The following is a 15952-nucleotide window of genomic DNA, read 5'->3' on the forward strand; positions in this document are numbered from 1 at the left end:
TGTGGTGATCATGAAAATATAAATATGCAGATAGAGGCTTGTGCAAACTAAAAAAAAGAAAAAAAAAGATTTTTTTTATATTTAAGTATTTCATATCTTATAATTTGACATTTTATAGGATTATATTTTTATAGTGGAAGTCAACCTACAATTCCGGAGCATTTCTATTGGTCTGATCACCATAATATTTGGACACAATATAAAGACTAACTGCCAGATTCACATTACATCAAAAAATATATAAATTGGTAAAAAAATAGAGATATAAGGTTCTGGTCCAACAGCAATGATATGTAAAAGTAACAGTCAACTGCTGAATCTTTGACAGCAGAAGGTTTTCCCATGTCCTCTGTTTATGTTAAGCACTTTGTGTGAAAACTGCTCAACAAATAAACTTACTTTTTTGCCTTGTCCTGCCTTGAGTTTGTCCACATGGGATTAGCCCAGCTAACACTAAACACAGACAGAAACAAAGACACGGATTAGTTTAATATGAAATATTTACTGGGTTACTATTATGTGGAATGAATGTGTCTATAAATCAGAAACAGGCCAGTCTAAATATATTCTCCTAATCTACTACATGCAATTTACATAACTTCATACCTGACATTTTTAATTAAATTAACCCTCTAATGAAATTATAATTATGCATGCAGTTACACTGTAATTAATAAATGTCTTATTATTTCAAGTTAAAAACTAACTTTTATAAATAAACTGCTATTTTACACATTTTTCAGAAGATAAATGCAAACAGTAGAACTCAAGTTTTATACTAAACTTAAAAATTACATTTCTATTATATTTAACAATTAAAAGTTTAGATATAAAATATAAAGATAAGATTTACTCACAGAGTATTACAGAGAGTGAACTCAACTCCATACTGTCCCACTAATTACTGACTGACTGACTGAGGTAAATACTCATCACTTCCTGTGTTCTTCATGTTGAAGCACATGTCACAGAGAGAGAGAGAGAGAGAGAGAGAGAGAGAGAGAGACAGAAAGAAATAGACAAAAAGAGACAGAGAGTGTAAGGGAGAGACAGCGAGAGAAAGACAGAGAGGAGACAGAAAAAGAGAGTGAAAAAAGAGAGAGAGAAAGAGAGTGAGAGAGAGAGTGAAATACAAAGAGAGAGAGAAAGAGAAAGAAATAGAGCAAGACAAAGAAAGAGACAGAGAGAAAGAAAGAGTGAGAGAGAGAGAAATAAATAGACCAAAAGAGACATTGAGAGAGACAGCGAGAGAGAGACAGCAAGAGAAAGACAGCGAAGGAGACAGAAAAAGAGAGTGAAAAAAGAAAAAAATGAGAGAGTGAGAGAAAGAGCGAAATACAAAGAGAGAGAGAAAGAGAAAGAAATAGATCAAGACAAAGAAAGAGATAGAGAGAAAGAAAGTGTGTGAGAGAGAGGGAGGAAGAAATAGACAAAAAGAGACAGAAATAGAGAGAGTAAGAGAGAGACAGCGAGAGAAATACAGAAAGGAGACAGAAAAAGAAAGAGAGTGAAAAAAAGAGAAAAAAAGAAAGAGAAAGAGAAAGTGAGAGAGAGAGAGTGAAATACAAAGAGAAAGATAAAGAGAAAGAAGTAGAGCAAGACAAAGAAAGAGACAGATAGAAAGAAAGTGTGAGAGAGAGGGAGAAAGAAATAGACAAAAAGAGACAGGGAGAGAGAGTAAGAGAGAGACAGCGAGAGAAAGACAGAGAGAAGGAGACAGAAAAAGAAAGAGCGGGAAAAAAGGAAAAAAAAAAAACAAAGAGAAAGAGAGAGTGAGAGAGAAAAACAAAGAGAGAGAAAGAGAAAGAAATAGAGCAAGACAAAGAAAGAGATAGAGAGAAAGAAAGTGTGAGAGAGAGAGAGGGAGAAAGAAATAGACAAAAAGAGACAGGGAGAGAGAGTAAGAGAGAGACAGCGAGAGAAAGACAAAGAGAAGGAGACAGAAAAAGAAAGAGAGTGGAAAAAAAAGAGAAAAAAAGAAAGAGAGAGAAAGAGACAGAGTGAGAGAGAAATACAAAGAGAGAGAAAGAGAAAGAAATAGAGCAAGACAAAGAAAGAGATAGAGAGAAAGAAAGAAATAGACAAAAAGAGACAGAGAGAGAGAGTAAGAGAGAGACAGGGAGAAGGAGACACGAAAAGAAAGAGAGTGAAAAAAAGAGAAAAAAGAAAGAGAGAGAAAGAGACAGGGTGAGAGAGAGAGAGAGAGAGGGGGGGGGCACTTTTTAACCCATAACAAATTATAGTAAGTACCTATATAGTAGAAATGTTGATATTCTGAATTAAACCCACATTTTCCTAATGATTTAAAATATTACAAATAATTTCAAATACTTTCCAGACTGCAGAAACATTCACTTTAAAATATATCTTAACTATTTAATCAAATTTAAAGCCTAAATTATATGTTTGCTAGTGTTGGCCCTGTGTTTAATTATTATCTGGTTTGCAGTAGTGCATTGATTACAGCTGTTTAGACTGAATCTGACTTGGTAATCAGTGTGATTACCAGTGATATATATATAGTCCATTAATAGACTTTCAATAATAGTGATATTTATTTTTGTTTTCCAGTTTGTGAGGATGTTTTTTGGGGGGGGCACTGATTGGCTCTATAAAGAGGATTGATTTATGTTGTAATATCAGTGTTTGATGTGCAGGAATAGCAGGGATGAAAAAAGTGTTAAAAAGTGTTCATTGTGTTTGTGTGTATGTGTGAGGGGGTGATGATGGGGGGATAAGTCCTAGAAGACTATCCGCTGTGTCTTTCAACAGCTCCCAGAAACTATACCTCACTCTGAGGTAACCATCTGTATTGTATTAGGACTGATTGAACAATCCTAACTCTTCTTTAAATACCCAACAACGGTGACCACAGTCTTTCTAAGAAGTTACTTACATCACAGGGTTTCACAAGTTCCTCATTCAATACAGATGGTGTACTAGAATGCACGCAATACCATAACTACTGATGGGTTTGGGGTTGACAGATTACATAAAATTCTGCTTTACACCTACGAATCAATGACCATTAGCTTCAATTTTTTTATCACCTGATCTAAAGGCCCTTTTTTATCATCTGTCTATCCCAACCTGGTCAATGAGGTTTCAGTCTCTGTAGTACACACAACAAAACAGTGTCCAAACTGTAATGGATGACCCAGGCAGGGAGACGAGGAGACGGACGCAAGTGCAGGTAGGGCGAAATGAATAATTTAATAAATATATATATAAATAAATAACAAAGAAGAAGTTCTAATGATATAAACAAACGAGGGACTGAATAAATACAAAACTAAACTGGGCAGGTGTCACGCCTGGCCCTGTTTCCTGTCTGTCCTCGTGCCTGTGTTGTCCCACGTGACCCGTGCCCCTGTGTTCTGCCTGTGATTTTCCATTACCTCATGTCTCATTTGTAGCTCCACCCCTTCCCCAGGTGTTTCCACTCCCAGTGTGTTTCCTGTTATGTTAAAAAGCTTTCCTCTGTCACCTGTCCGGGTCGGTCTTTGCACTGTCTCCTGTCGTTTGTCTTCCCGTATTCTCAGTGTTTCTCTCAGTGTTTCTCTCCGTGTTTCTCTCCGTGTCTATCTTAGTTAAATCCTTGTAATTATCCTTACCCTGTCTAGCTTTAGTTATTAGTTTATTTCTTTGTTTATCTACTCCCGCTTTGTTTGTTAGTTATTATCTATCTAGTTTAGTTCCTTATTGTTTTCCTCGTTTGTTTTTGTCAGCCTCCCTATTTGTTTGTAGTATATATTTATCTTCCTGTTTATTCTGTTATTTTCTAGTTCCCTGTGTTTTCCCTAGTTTATTCCCTTGCCCTGTTTTAGTTTATCCTGCCTAGTTTTATAGTCTCCCCGTTTGTTTATCTTTAGTATCTCTTGTTTGTTTGTTAGTTTTAGCTCGCCTCTGTTTCTTGTTTTTCTTTGTTTCTTGTTTACTTGTTTATTTGTTTATTTATCATTAGTCTCTCTCTCTTGTTTATTCCTAGTTTATTTTCCAGCGTTTGTTTAGTTTTATGTTCTCTAGCCTCCCTCGTTTGTTTAGTTATTTTGTTGTTACGTGTTTACTTGTCTCTTTGTTTAATAAATTCTCACCTTACCTTTGATTACGTCCGCCTCCTCGTCTCTCTGCCTGGGTCAACCCTGACAGCAGGGATATATATATATATATATATATATATATATATATATATATATATATATATATATATATATATATATATATATATATATATATATATATATGGAAAACAACAAGAAGCTAAACTAGACAAGGAAGGACTGAACTAGACTAGAATAAATAAACTAAACAGGGCAAAGGGGAGAAACAAGGGAAATAAACAGGGAACTATAGGAAACGAAATAAACAAGAAGATATAAACATGGAACTAGGGCTAGGGCTAAGGCTGTAATACAAAGAGACACAGAGAGACAAACAACAGGGGTTAGTGCAAAGACCGACGAGGGACAAGTGGCACAGGGGATCTATTTAAAGAAACAGGAAACACACTAGAATTGGAAACACCTGGGGAAGGGGCGGAGCTACAAATGAGAAACACATGGTGGAAAACTACTGAGACAGGAGACACAGAGGAGTACATGTCACGTGGGGAAAACACACAGAGACATGGGACAAGGCCAGGACGTGACAAAAACATGATATTATGTAAACTAAATAAAGTTACTGAACACAGAAGAGTGGAGCATGAGCAAAGTTCAGGTTAGAAAAAAATATATATTTTTTATTTGTTACTTTCAAGCATCACATGCATTAAATATAGCATTTGCAAATTAATATTATGAAAATACATTAGTAACTAATACATTTGTTAATACAGCTTGTTATTACAAATAACAAAAATGACAATATAAAAATATATATATATATATTAATAAAGACAAAACAAAACAATAGGTTACAATACAATTGATTACAAAGCGTAAAACGTAACATTGTAATAGGTATACATTAAAAGAAGAATTAAATCAGTACACAGATAACCAAATCAAATTCATCAACTACATCCGCATGTAAAAAAAAAAAAAAATCACTCTGCATATAAAAATATAAAAAGTAAAAAGCAAAATGCTAGTCATTACAAAAAAGCATCTGTTAAATTATTAATATTAAATTAGTACCTATACAAACAGTTTTTCCTGCTGCTGTGCTGGCATGTTTAAAGCTGTGTCAACACCGCATGGACAAATCTAGCCAGACACTGCTGGTCACAATCATTATCACCCACTGCACTGTGCACTGTGGGTGGTAATGCCTTTTATTACATTTATTTATTTTATTTGTTGTCTTTTTATCTATCATAGCTGACATTTAGACATTATTTTGTGCAGTCAATATAATTAATTTATTAACCAACCTTTCAAATTCAAATATTAACACAGAAACATGCATATAAAATAATATAACAAGAAATCACCATATTCAGCTAAAGCTACATAGCACCCAATACTCTAATGCATTACGTGCACTTTATAATCCGATTATAAACAGAATTCTGCAGTTATCTGATTATTCAAGTAGTCCATGTAAACTATCCATGTAAACACATTGATCGGATTTCTGGTAAACTCTAATATTCTGATAATAATCAGATTATGCAGTGCATGCAAACACATTCACTTGCAGTTCAAAGCAAAAGGCTCAGAATATTGAATAATTTCTCAAATCTAGAGATAAATAAAGATACATCTCAGTTATATTCAGCAAATGATAAAGACACGTTTAACATCAGAACAAGATTAAAAGAAAAGTAGAACAAAAGTACTACTAATATAAAATACTGAAATAATATGTTTTAATATTTTGCAATGTGTAGCCAGTGGGACTGGGAACAGTGTATAATTTGCCTCGAATAGGCATTGGTCGAGCTTCCCGGGTTTTCTAGAAGGGCAGGTATATGGGCAGCTATGGGGGTCCTGGTTAGCATGAGCAGCGGTGCTAGCACTATTGACGGCGTTCAGCGCGAGGTACAGCAGCAATCCGGGAGTAGAAGGTGTGTTTTTAACTTAATTTTGTAGTGTTTGAGCACCTGGTTAGCATTTTTAGTATATCGTGGCTTAGCACAGTATGTGTTTTTAGGACTAGACTGGGACTGAGGTGCTGGTTGGAGCGGCTGGGTATGTGTGCTGGCGTGAGTGTGCCGCGGCACTGAGTAATATAGAGAGCTCTGAAGTTAACGACAGGTATGTTGTGGCTGTTTAATTTACCTTTCCACTCATTTATATCTAAATTTTAATTAGTAATCCAGCCCTTGTCTTTATGTTCAGCTGAACTGCAGTACGCCGTGCTACTACACTGACTGGGAGAACGATAAAACGTGCTGTTTGTGTGTGGGGTATGTATATCAACATTTAGCTGAATAATGTGTAACCTATATTCTTATATTGTCTGGCTTAGCTGGTGTTTGTTTTCTGTGGTTTAAATAATGTGAATGTTGTAATTTAAACGTGTTATTCTCTTGCCCCTCTGTGTTAACAGATGCCAGATTCGTTTAATATGGCTAGCTGCTGTTTTCTTTTAGCTGATGTTTTCTTTTAGACGTTTCTTGTAAAGGTATTTTTACAGCAATTGCTGTTTCTTTTTACAAAATAAGTGTATGTGCTGCTCAGAACTCTTGGTAGAGCATTTATTTATTTTTTTATTTTTTTTTTTGTTTATGTTCTATTATTGGTAACAAAGTCTAGATCTGGCCAACTAAGCTACTTGTGGGCGATAAGCTTAGGAAAGTGAATGCTATTTGTATAGTACTGGAGTGGTGTGTAGTCACTGAACTTTGGATTTGTAGTGGAAAGTATCACTATCTACCATTTATTATTTTGATTTTTCTTACTGATTTGCAGTGTTCCCTTATTTTGTTTACTTTATGTAATAGCATCCAAACCCTAACTAGAAGCCTGAAGCTTAGTTGTGGTATATGTCCTATTTTGTTACCAAAGGTTTGTTTGTTATCCTTTTTTTTTTTCATTTTAATAAAATCTTTTACCGTGTCAGTTAACCTGTGACCAAATAAAGAATATTTCTATTTTTCTTAAAAGTGACCTGTGTGCATTTTTACTTACAGAGCTCCCCTTTGCTCTAGGTATAAACCAAGGGGTGGCGTAGTTGGTTTAGTTTTATTTATTTATTTATTTTTTCTTTGTAAATAGCCAAATAGGGCGTTTAGGGTCGCCACACAATGCTTAATTTTTCACTTTAACTCTGATCAAATTTAAACATGGATCAAATGGAATTTAGCTGGTCTGATCTAGACAAAGCAAACTCTTTTTTTCTAATCATGTTCTATCTGCACCCTTTAAAGTTTTAATCAGGAGTATACTGAACTATACTGAACTATATATTTATAGTGGGGTTGGACAGTGAAACTGAAACACCTGTTATTTTAGTGTGGGAGGTTTCATGGCTAAACTGGAGCAGCCTGGTGGTCAATCTTCATTAATTGCACATTGCACCAGTAAGAGCAGAGTGTGAAGGTTCAATTAGCAAGTTAGTTCAAAAGAGGACAAATTGTTGGTGCCCGTCTTGCTGGCGCATCTGTGACCAAGACAGCAAGTCTTTGTGATGTATCAAGAGCCACGGTATCCAGGGTAATGTCAGCATACCACCAAGAAGGACCAACCACATCCAACAGGATTAACTGTGGATGCAAGAGGAAGCTGTCTGCACCTCAACTCTCCTGTTTCCACCAGAACTGTCCGTCAGGACAATAAATTATTGTGGTCTAAAACCAGGTGTTTCAGTTTCATTGTCTAACCCCTGTATATATAATTTCAGTATCACTAATGCAATGTCACAGTGCAAGATAAAATGATTAAATTATACACATCATGTTCCAATATCTTATTTTTCTCAGATTATCTCTGTCCAATATTATTTTTACTTAAATCTTTAATACATGTAGGACATTATTAAAATCTAGACATTGGATCTTTGACTTCTGGAACAATCAGCTTAAATTTTCTGTATTTTTTTACACTGCAATAAATATTACAGAACAACCTAATATTGCAATACCATTTTTTCTGTGCAGCCTTCCCACCAAACCTCTACAACAACCAGTACTGTGCATATGTTTTAGGCACGTAAGCTCATTGTTATAAATCAATTATCTCAGTAATAAGATTAAGTTTGCTGTAAAAACTGCAGATCCCATTAGAACAGATGTAGCTAAAACATTTCACATTTTGAAGAAAGTAGTTGGGATCTTGAGAGCTAGTCTGAAGAACAAGTCTTAGATCCAGGCTTCTCCTGGACTGTGCCCCAGTGGATTTGTTCAATTCCATCAGCAGCTCACCTGATTTACCATTATTAAGCACTTATTTACCAAACCAGCTGCTTATACAATGAGATCTACAAAAAAAATATATACTACACTCCAATGAGGAGAACAATGGAGATGTTTTAATGAACAAAGTGATGTAAAATTACACATATTTTTGTATTGATATTATTGATATTATTTATATGAAAGAATAATAAACACTTTCTGCCCAGAAAAAGAGCTTTTACATTCTTTTTTACAAGTCTCACAGGTGCCTAAAAAATGCACAGTACTGTTCTTAATATTCTCACAGTTTAGAAGACCTTGGTCACTCATGGCACTGTTTCCGTTTCAGTTTCAAATCCGTGCTGAAGATTTAGGGTCTGGAAATGAAGAAGTGATTATAGATTAGAGCTTTTTATTTTCTACAGAGTTTAGATTGTATCAAGGCAAATACACTCAGGCACATGCACTGTTCAGAACTGTTCAGAATTCTAGGGGCACAGCAGTTACAAGAAATACAGAGAGCATAATTCAAAGCATTGGCAGTGAATTTATTAAAGGAATATAAATTATAGTAAAGTATTGAAGTGTGTGGCTTAGGACACAGTGACAGAGAGTCAATGTCTCAGTCCTGATGCTGTCATTCTGCCTGCTCCGGACTATGAACTACTAATCAAGGACTCCACTTCCCAGCATGCACTTATGCCAAACTTCCCTGATTTAGCTGATCACAAGACGCTACAGCGTTCCCGCTTTCCTACTTACTAATTGGATCCACCTGTCCTATCTAGTAGATATACCCCTCATTTTGCTCTGTTCTTTGCAGAGTATTGAATCTAGTTCTCTAGCTCTTCTATGATGCGTTTCCTTTGTTTATTGCCTTTTGTTAGCAACTTGCTTTTCTTTCTCTTGATCTTCGCCTTGCCCTTTCTATTGTTTATTCCGTTGCCAAACCTTGATGTATTTTTGACTCCACTTTTGCCTTAGCCCTCATTTTGCTGGATTTATCGTTTATGACCATGCTGTATTGTTACTGCCCCTGCCTGCCCCTAACTATTCGTGTATCTATTTAACAAGGTAAGATAAACAGCAGGTTTAGGCCAGTGATGAGAATTACAATTAAGTCCATACATACTGTATTTGGACAGTGACACAATCTTCATGATTTGGGCTCTGTGTGCCACCACACTGGATTTAAAATTAAACAAATGAGATGCAACTAAACTAAGTGCAGACGTTCAGTTTTAATTCAATGGGTACAATAGAAAAATCCTATGAAGGTTTTAGAATTACAGCCATTTTTTGTACAAATCCTCCTCATTATCAAATGTTTAAAGTTCTTGTAACAGTGTAATTTCATTGTTATGCTATTTTCATTATATCAGTGGTGTAAAACAGTTTAAAAATATTATTTCACAATACTTTTGTTAATCTCAATTGTTTCTGGGACAATATACTGTCCCAACAAAATACTTATAGGTCTGAGCACACTTTTATGAAGTGATGCAGCCAATAATAATAATATGATGTTAAAGGGCTGCTGAAATACAATGACCTTTACATTACAAGAAATTACATATAAAAATATTTTACAACATTTAGTATATTAAAATACATGACCCAAGACTTAATATGTAAACTTGACTTTTCTGTAGGTAAATTTTTGATGATCCTGATCTTACCTCTGTAGGTTCTGTTTCAGTTCAGAGTAGACTGTATTACTTGCTGCACAGCCTTTCCCTAACAGAGAGTAATCACACTCAATTAACAGCAATCAAAAATAAGAAAGTGCGCTTTTTTAGGCAAAAGCTAATTAAAACATATTGTCGCTGTCCAGTGAAAAATAAGTATCTCCAAATTTGTATCCCTCTCCTGTAAATTTGCTGTTCAGAGATACTTGTTTTTTTATTGGACAGCGACAATATATTTTAATTCTGTTTGTAATAAAAGGTCATTTTACCCTTGGGAGGAACAGGAGGTTTTTTCTTTGTTTTCGTCTTGTCCTTCAGATCAATTTCAGCATAAGTCACATCACTAGGTCCAGCATCAGCATCTAACATGTCAAAAAGGTTCACAAGTTCAGGTTGAGTTTGGGTGGGGATCATCCAACGTATCCTGACCTCATTACTGCTCTTGTTGCTGAATGCAATCAAATCTTCAGTGTTTAAAAAATTTATTAAAAGTCTTTCCTGATCAATAGATATAGTTACTCCAATAAAAGCAGGATAAACTCTTAAAACTTAAATCCCTTTAATTTAAAAAACAAATGAGCAGTGAATGAGCAGTGAATGAGCAGGCGTCCCAGTACTTACATAGCGTATGTTGTTGTTTATTTTATATAAGAACTTTATTCTACTGTTAATACCAATCACAATCCCACAAATTTAACTTAAGATTCTGTTTTAAGTAGATTTCGTCATAAATTTCAAAGAAAATAATATAAATATTTTGACAGGTATTTGGCATTAAATTCTGTTTTTTATTTTTAACTTTACCCTTTTGCAGCTTGTTCTCATTTTCCTTTAGGTTCTTCTTGTCCTTCAGATCTATTTCAGCATAAGTCACATCACTGGGTTCAGCTTTAACATCTAAAATAAAAATGTTCTCAGGTTAACATCTACATATATGAACATGGACACACAGTCTAAATGATAAACAAATTCAATTTTGCATTAAACTTTTAAATCTGCTTAATCTACTGAATGTAGATTGTTCATCTGGATCACTTGCATATTATTTATATATTACTAAGCCTTTTAAGTGTGTGTGTTATACAATACCAAAAACAGACATTTCTGCCTTTACTTCATCATTCTACGAACTAATCCCAACAATAATTAATATACTGCCCACAAGCAAACAAATGCTTAACAAATTGTAAGTCTATGAACAAACAATTGAGTTTATTATTTGAAAGCTGAATGAATAGAGACCTTATGATCTTTTATTGTTTTTCTGTAACTACATTGTCTTCAGTAACTATTAATCATGATTGGGTTCACACTACACAACTTTCAGAGCCATAAGATCGATGTGTTCTTCACACTACACAGCTTGTATTGTAAACAGGAATATTTTAGTCATGTTTGTTTGAACACTAGACAACTGATCCGTGACACAGGTCACAAATTACTCAATCTTTCACCAGGAGGAACCAACAACAAGCCTGACTGCTCTACTAAAACCAGGTTTTGTCATAAAAACACATGAGGCCTTAAGCATTACACGTTTGTGTTCTTCCAAATAGGATGTCCATTCAAAATGAGAGATGGAAGTTGTTTGTGTGCTGATGTAGAGGGAAGACACAAAGAGGAAAAATACAGAGAGTTTAGTGCACCTTTAACTTTGGGTTTCTTGGGTTTTATCTGAATTTGTGAGTAAACGACATCACTTGGCCCAGGATTGGCATCACTTGGACCAGGATTGGCATCACTTGGCCCAGGATTGGCTTCATCTATTACAAGAAGAAAAAAAAAAGGAATCATTAATCAAATAGTATGAAAGGCAGATTTTTCCACATCCAGTTTTGTGTGGTGTGTGCTTACCTTCACTGCAAGGTGTCAAGGTTTTCATCTGAATGAGGGAATAAGTCACATCACTTGGCTCAGTCGCTTCCTTGTCTAATAAAGAAATGAGTTTAGACTTACACTGAAGACACTAATTGCGAAATACGATTTTCATTCTAGAAATAAATACTATTATGGCAATTTCAAAATTATGTAGCTCAAAATTTTAACTAATATTCTGTACTCTACTTTAATAGACAATTAATGTAAAATGAGTAAAAATCAGAATGTCTGCTTAATTAGTAAACTGCAAAGGAAAACTTACCTTTTCCTTTGGGTTTCTTTTTAGGCGTGACTTGGGCGTAAGTTACATCACTGGCGTCAGTCTCAGAATCATCTATAACAGGATTCACACATATTAGAGAAGACGGTACCACTTCATAATCTGTGTCTTTTATAAATGTGTAGTTACACATTAACAATCCATGTAATAACAATGTAACTACTGGTGAAGTATGCATTGGTTCAGATTTATTACAGTTTTACAGGTTATGTAATAGCATGTGTGTTAAAGTCACATTTGTGTGTAATAGTAATGTGAGTGTACCTGCATATACACTGCCTGGGCAAAAATAAAACTCCACCTGGATTTAACTATAAGTATAATGATGTGTGGTTGATGCTGCAGTTGGTCTGCAGGTTTAGGTTCAGCAACAGTATGTGCTGAAAGAATGAGTTCAGCTGACTACCTGAATATACTGAATATAGATCAGGTTATTCCATCAATGGATTGTTTCTTCCCTGATGGCTTGGGCATATTCCAAGATGATAATGCCAGGATTCATGGGGCTGGAATTGTGAAAGAGTTCAGGATTCAGGGAGCATGAGATCATCATTTTCACACATGGATTGAGAGAGAGTTCACCACAGAGTCCAGACCTTAACCTCATTGAGAATATTACAGATGTGCTGGAAGGAGAAGAGCTGCTTTGTGCAGTGGTCAGACTCTACCATCATCAATGCTGCTGCAAGATCTTGGTGAAATAAATCTTGTAACATTGCAGAAGCTCATTGAAACAATGCCACAGTGAATGCATGCTGCAATCAAAGCTAAAGGCACTCCAACCTAATATATTAGAGTGTGTGACCTTTTTTTTTGGCCAGGCAGTGATAATAGGTGTCATGGTGTGTGCAAGTTCTCACATAATTTAATACATGTATCAACCTTGAAATAAGTTTATGAGTACAAATCCACTCTGATTGGCTAAAAGCAATCGACTTCAGTGACAACCTGACTAAGGGAGTTTTCAGACCTGTAGTTCGTTTCTCTGGTCAGAATCAGTTAATGAGTTCGTTTACTTGGAGCGTTTTCTCGCTCTGTTCGGTCTGGTTTCACATAGGCATAAATGTAAACGCACCAAAATGCGCATCAATAAACCACGCGAGCAGCCTGCGTCCTCTGATTGGTCAGAGCTGTCTGACACGGGAATACGTTAAATATAAATATACGAAAAAAGTAAATACAGCGAGAAGATTTTGTGTTCCAGCGCAGATATCTGTGCTTTAACACTGAACGCTGAAACGCTGCACTTTTAAACACAGTGTTTCTACGTGCAGCGCAGATTTATACATAATAAACAGAGTCACACTGCTGTGAGCAGTGAATGCAGCGCAGACAGCACGTGCATGGACACAGTGTTTGTTCACAGCTGTGGTAATTAGCGTTATCTGGCTAATATATCAGTTTAAACTGTGCTTGCTTTATCAGCAGTTTAGCTCAAATAAATGGCTTATATTTAATAGCTGGATCCGATCGAGACCGGATCACGTTCTCACCACAAGCGAACCGCTCCAGAGTTCGTTTGGTACTGGACCGAGACCACCTCCTCCAGCTGGTCTCGGTCCGGTTCTTTTGATCCGCACCCCAGTGCGATTACTGTTTTCACACCTGCTCAATCAAACCGCACTAAAGTTACAAACGGACCAGAGTTTGTTTTAACCGGACCAAATAGTGCTGGTGTGAAAACGCCCTAAAACTGGTGAAATGCAAGATCAAACGTTATGCTTTCTTAAGCACATCGTACATGCGCACTAGGAGGCTAAAATGCGTTCCCATCACACAAAATGCGTACATGTTGGCAAGTCTTTACATGGCACAAGATCTCATTTGCACCTGTTATCACTTTAACTGTAGAATGAAATCACAACAATAATAAAAAAGGAACACAAGGCAACGGCAATCACTTCACACAACTGCTACATCATAAACAGGCTGTGTCAAAATAAAAGTCATCAGTACATGACAGCGTGTCTGGATAAGTCACTAATTGAAAAATAACAGACTATATCAAAATAAAATTAAATAATATTAATAAACAGACTATATCAAAGGAAATCACTAATACAACTAAGGCAGAAACCCACAAAAAAATCAATTAAATTGAAAGCTAAAATGTACTGTCTCAAATTTGTTTCTCCTTTTTTCTTTTTTTGCTAATCCAAAAAAATTATCCAATCAGAGGCTCAAAAACCCTGATCTGATTAAAATATTGCGCTTTGTGACCCATTATGCCACTACTATTTATACATCCAAAAACAACTTAAAATACTCTATAATTGCTTTTTTTGGAACCTCCATATAAAATGTACTTGCTTAGACAATTGTAAAGTTCTTACCTTTCCCTTTGAGTTTCTTTTTTGAAAACTTCACTTGTGTATAAGTTACCTCACTGGCGTTAGCTTCAGTATCCTCTAGAACCAGATCCACAGTTACAGACATGAGACGAGACATTGTGACCTTACACAACACAAGATTTAGCATTTTATTTAAAACATATTTGAAAAGTATTTGAGATACTAAAGTAACCCCAACCTGTGTTATTATTTTCCTTTGCACCCACATCGTCATAAATGTGATCATTTCCTATTAAAAGAAATATCTTTAAGCGATATGGTTAACTAGTATAATAATAAAGAAGTAATGAGAGTAATGAGGACCGACCAGCCTGCAGTGGAATAGCTCCTGGATTCTGATTCTGGACTGAAGAAACACTGGCATCTTTCTGATTTCCTTTTTTTGGTGGGGAAACAAATCAGAAACATATCGTACACAGAAATCATAGCTTACTGAAAATTCTCTAAAATTTAAAATGTTTTAAATTTCTCAATATTTGCCCAATATAAAGGACTTATTCTAATTTCTTAAAAGTACACCCTGGTTTACACAAATCATCCCTATTCGAGCAGCATGAACACAATGATCATACAATACGTGCAAAGAATAAACGGTCAAACCTTTCTTCTTCTTCTTGTAGCAAAAAAACACGCAGAGCATGATGATGAGGAACAGGGTTAAACTCAGTCCCAGCGCCAATACTACTGGTGAAATATTAGATGAAGTAGAATCTAAGATTGAAAGAGATAATAATTTGTATTAGGGTTTATAATTGTACAATTTATATATATATATATATATATATATATATATATATATATATATATATATATATATTTGATTTTTGTGATCTTTAGTATATATTGGATCTCGTTACTGTCCAATGAAAATCATAAATCCCCAAAATGGTGGCTTAACAGGAAAAGGAAAAATGTTCTTAACTTTGAATGAAAAGCAATTTACCATTTGAGTTTATTCCAAGCTATTTTACAGCATTTCTACATATCTAATTATCCCAAAACCTTTTTTACAGTGTGGTGAGCAGCTATAGGGTTCAAACAATGGAGAAAATAAAAAGCTAGTGATGTCAATTGTTAAACAAATAATGTAATTAATCACAACAGTATTCTCTGAATAATCACTAATAATCAAATTTTTTCCTTCTTCTTATGATTTAAAATTTTAATTGTGGATAATTAAACATAAATAAAAATATATTTTATGATTCTGTATTAGATAAAAAATAAATGACATTTTTATTAATTATATCAAATACTTTTTAAAAATAATTGTATTTATAGTAAATTACGATTAAATTAATTATTAATGATTATCATATTTTAATACTAGTACTTTCCTGTACTTTGGAAGAGAGATAATAAAATATATGTAATGTAATTTATAATGAATCCTTAATTTTTATATTTTCGTATGAATCAACCCCCCTCAGACTCTACTGCTGATTTCCAAAAGCACTGCAAAATAAAATAACTG

At 34.9% G+C, this 15952-nt stretch overlaps 1 protein-coding gene across 1 annotated transcript in view; it reads right to left on the bottom strand.

Moving 5' to 3' along the window:
• Positions 1 to 7058: 7058 nt before the first annotated feature.
• Positions 7059 to 15952, bottom strand: part of LOC103046400 (titin) — a 240982-nt gene continuing 232088 nt past the window's right edge. Inside the window, exons 16-26 of the mRNA XM_049482788.1 lie at positions 15079 to 15189; positions 14786 to 14854; positions 14657 to 14707; positions 14461 to 14535; positions 12110 to 12181; positions 11824 to 11898; positions 11616 to 11732; positions 10774 to 10866; positions 10239 to 10331; positions 9961 to 10018; positions 7059 to 8658 (exon numbers count right to left, since the gene is read on the bottom strand). Of these exons, the coding sequence (XP_049338745.1) occupies positions 8652 to 8658; positions 9961 to 10018; positions 10239 to 10331; positions 10774 to 10866; positions 11616 to 11732; positions 11824 to 11898; positions 12110 to 12181; positions 14461 to 14535; positions 14657 to 14707; positions 14786 to 14854; positions 15079 to 15189 (821 nt within the window). The 3' untranslated portion in view covers positions 7059 to 8651. The remainder of the gene's footprint in view (positions 8659 to 9960; positions 10019 to 10238; positions 10332 to 10773; positions 10867 to 11615; positions 11733 to 11823; positions 11899 to 12109; positions 12182 to 14460; positions 14536 to 14656; positions 14708 to 14785; positions 14855 to 15078; positions 15190 to 15952) is intronic.

This window comes from Astyanax mexicanus, chromosome 8 (genome assembly GCF_023375975.1).
Source record: "Astyanax mexicanus isolate ESR-SI-001 chromosome 8, AstMex3_surface, whole genome shotgun sequence".
NCBI lineage: Eukaryota > Metazoa > Chordata > Actinopteri > Characiformes > Acestrorhamphidae > Astyanax > Astyanax mexicanus.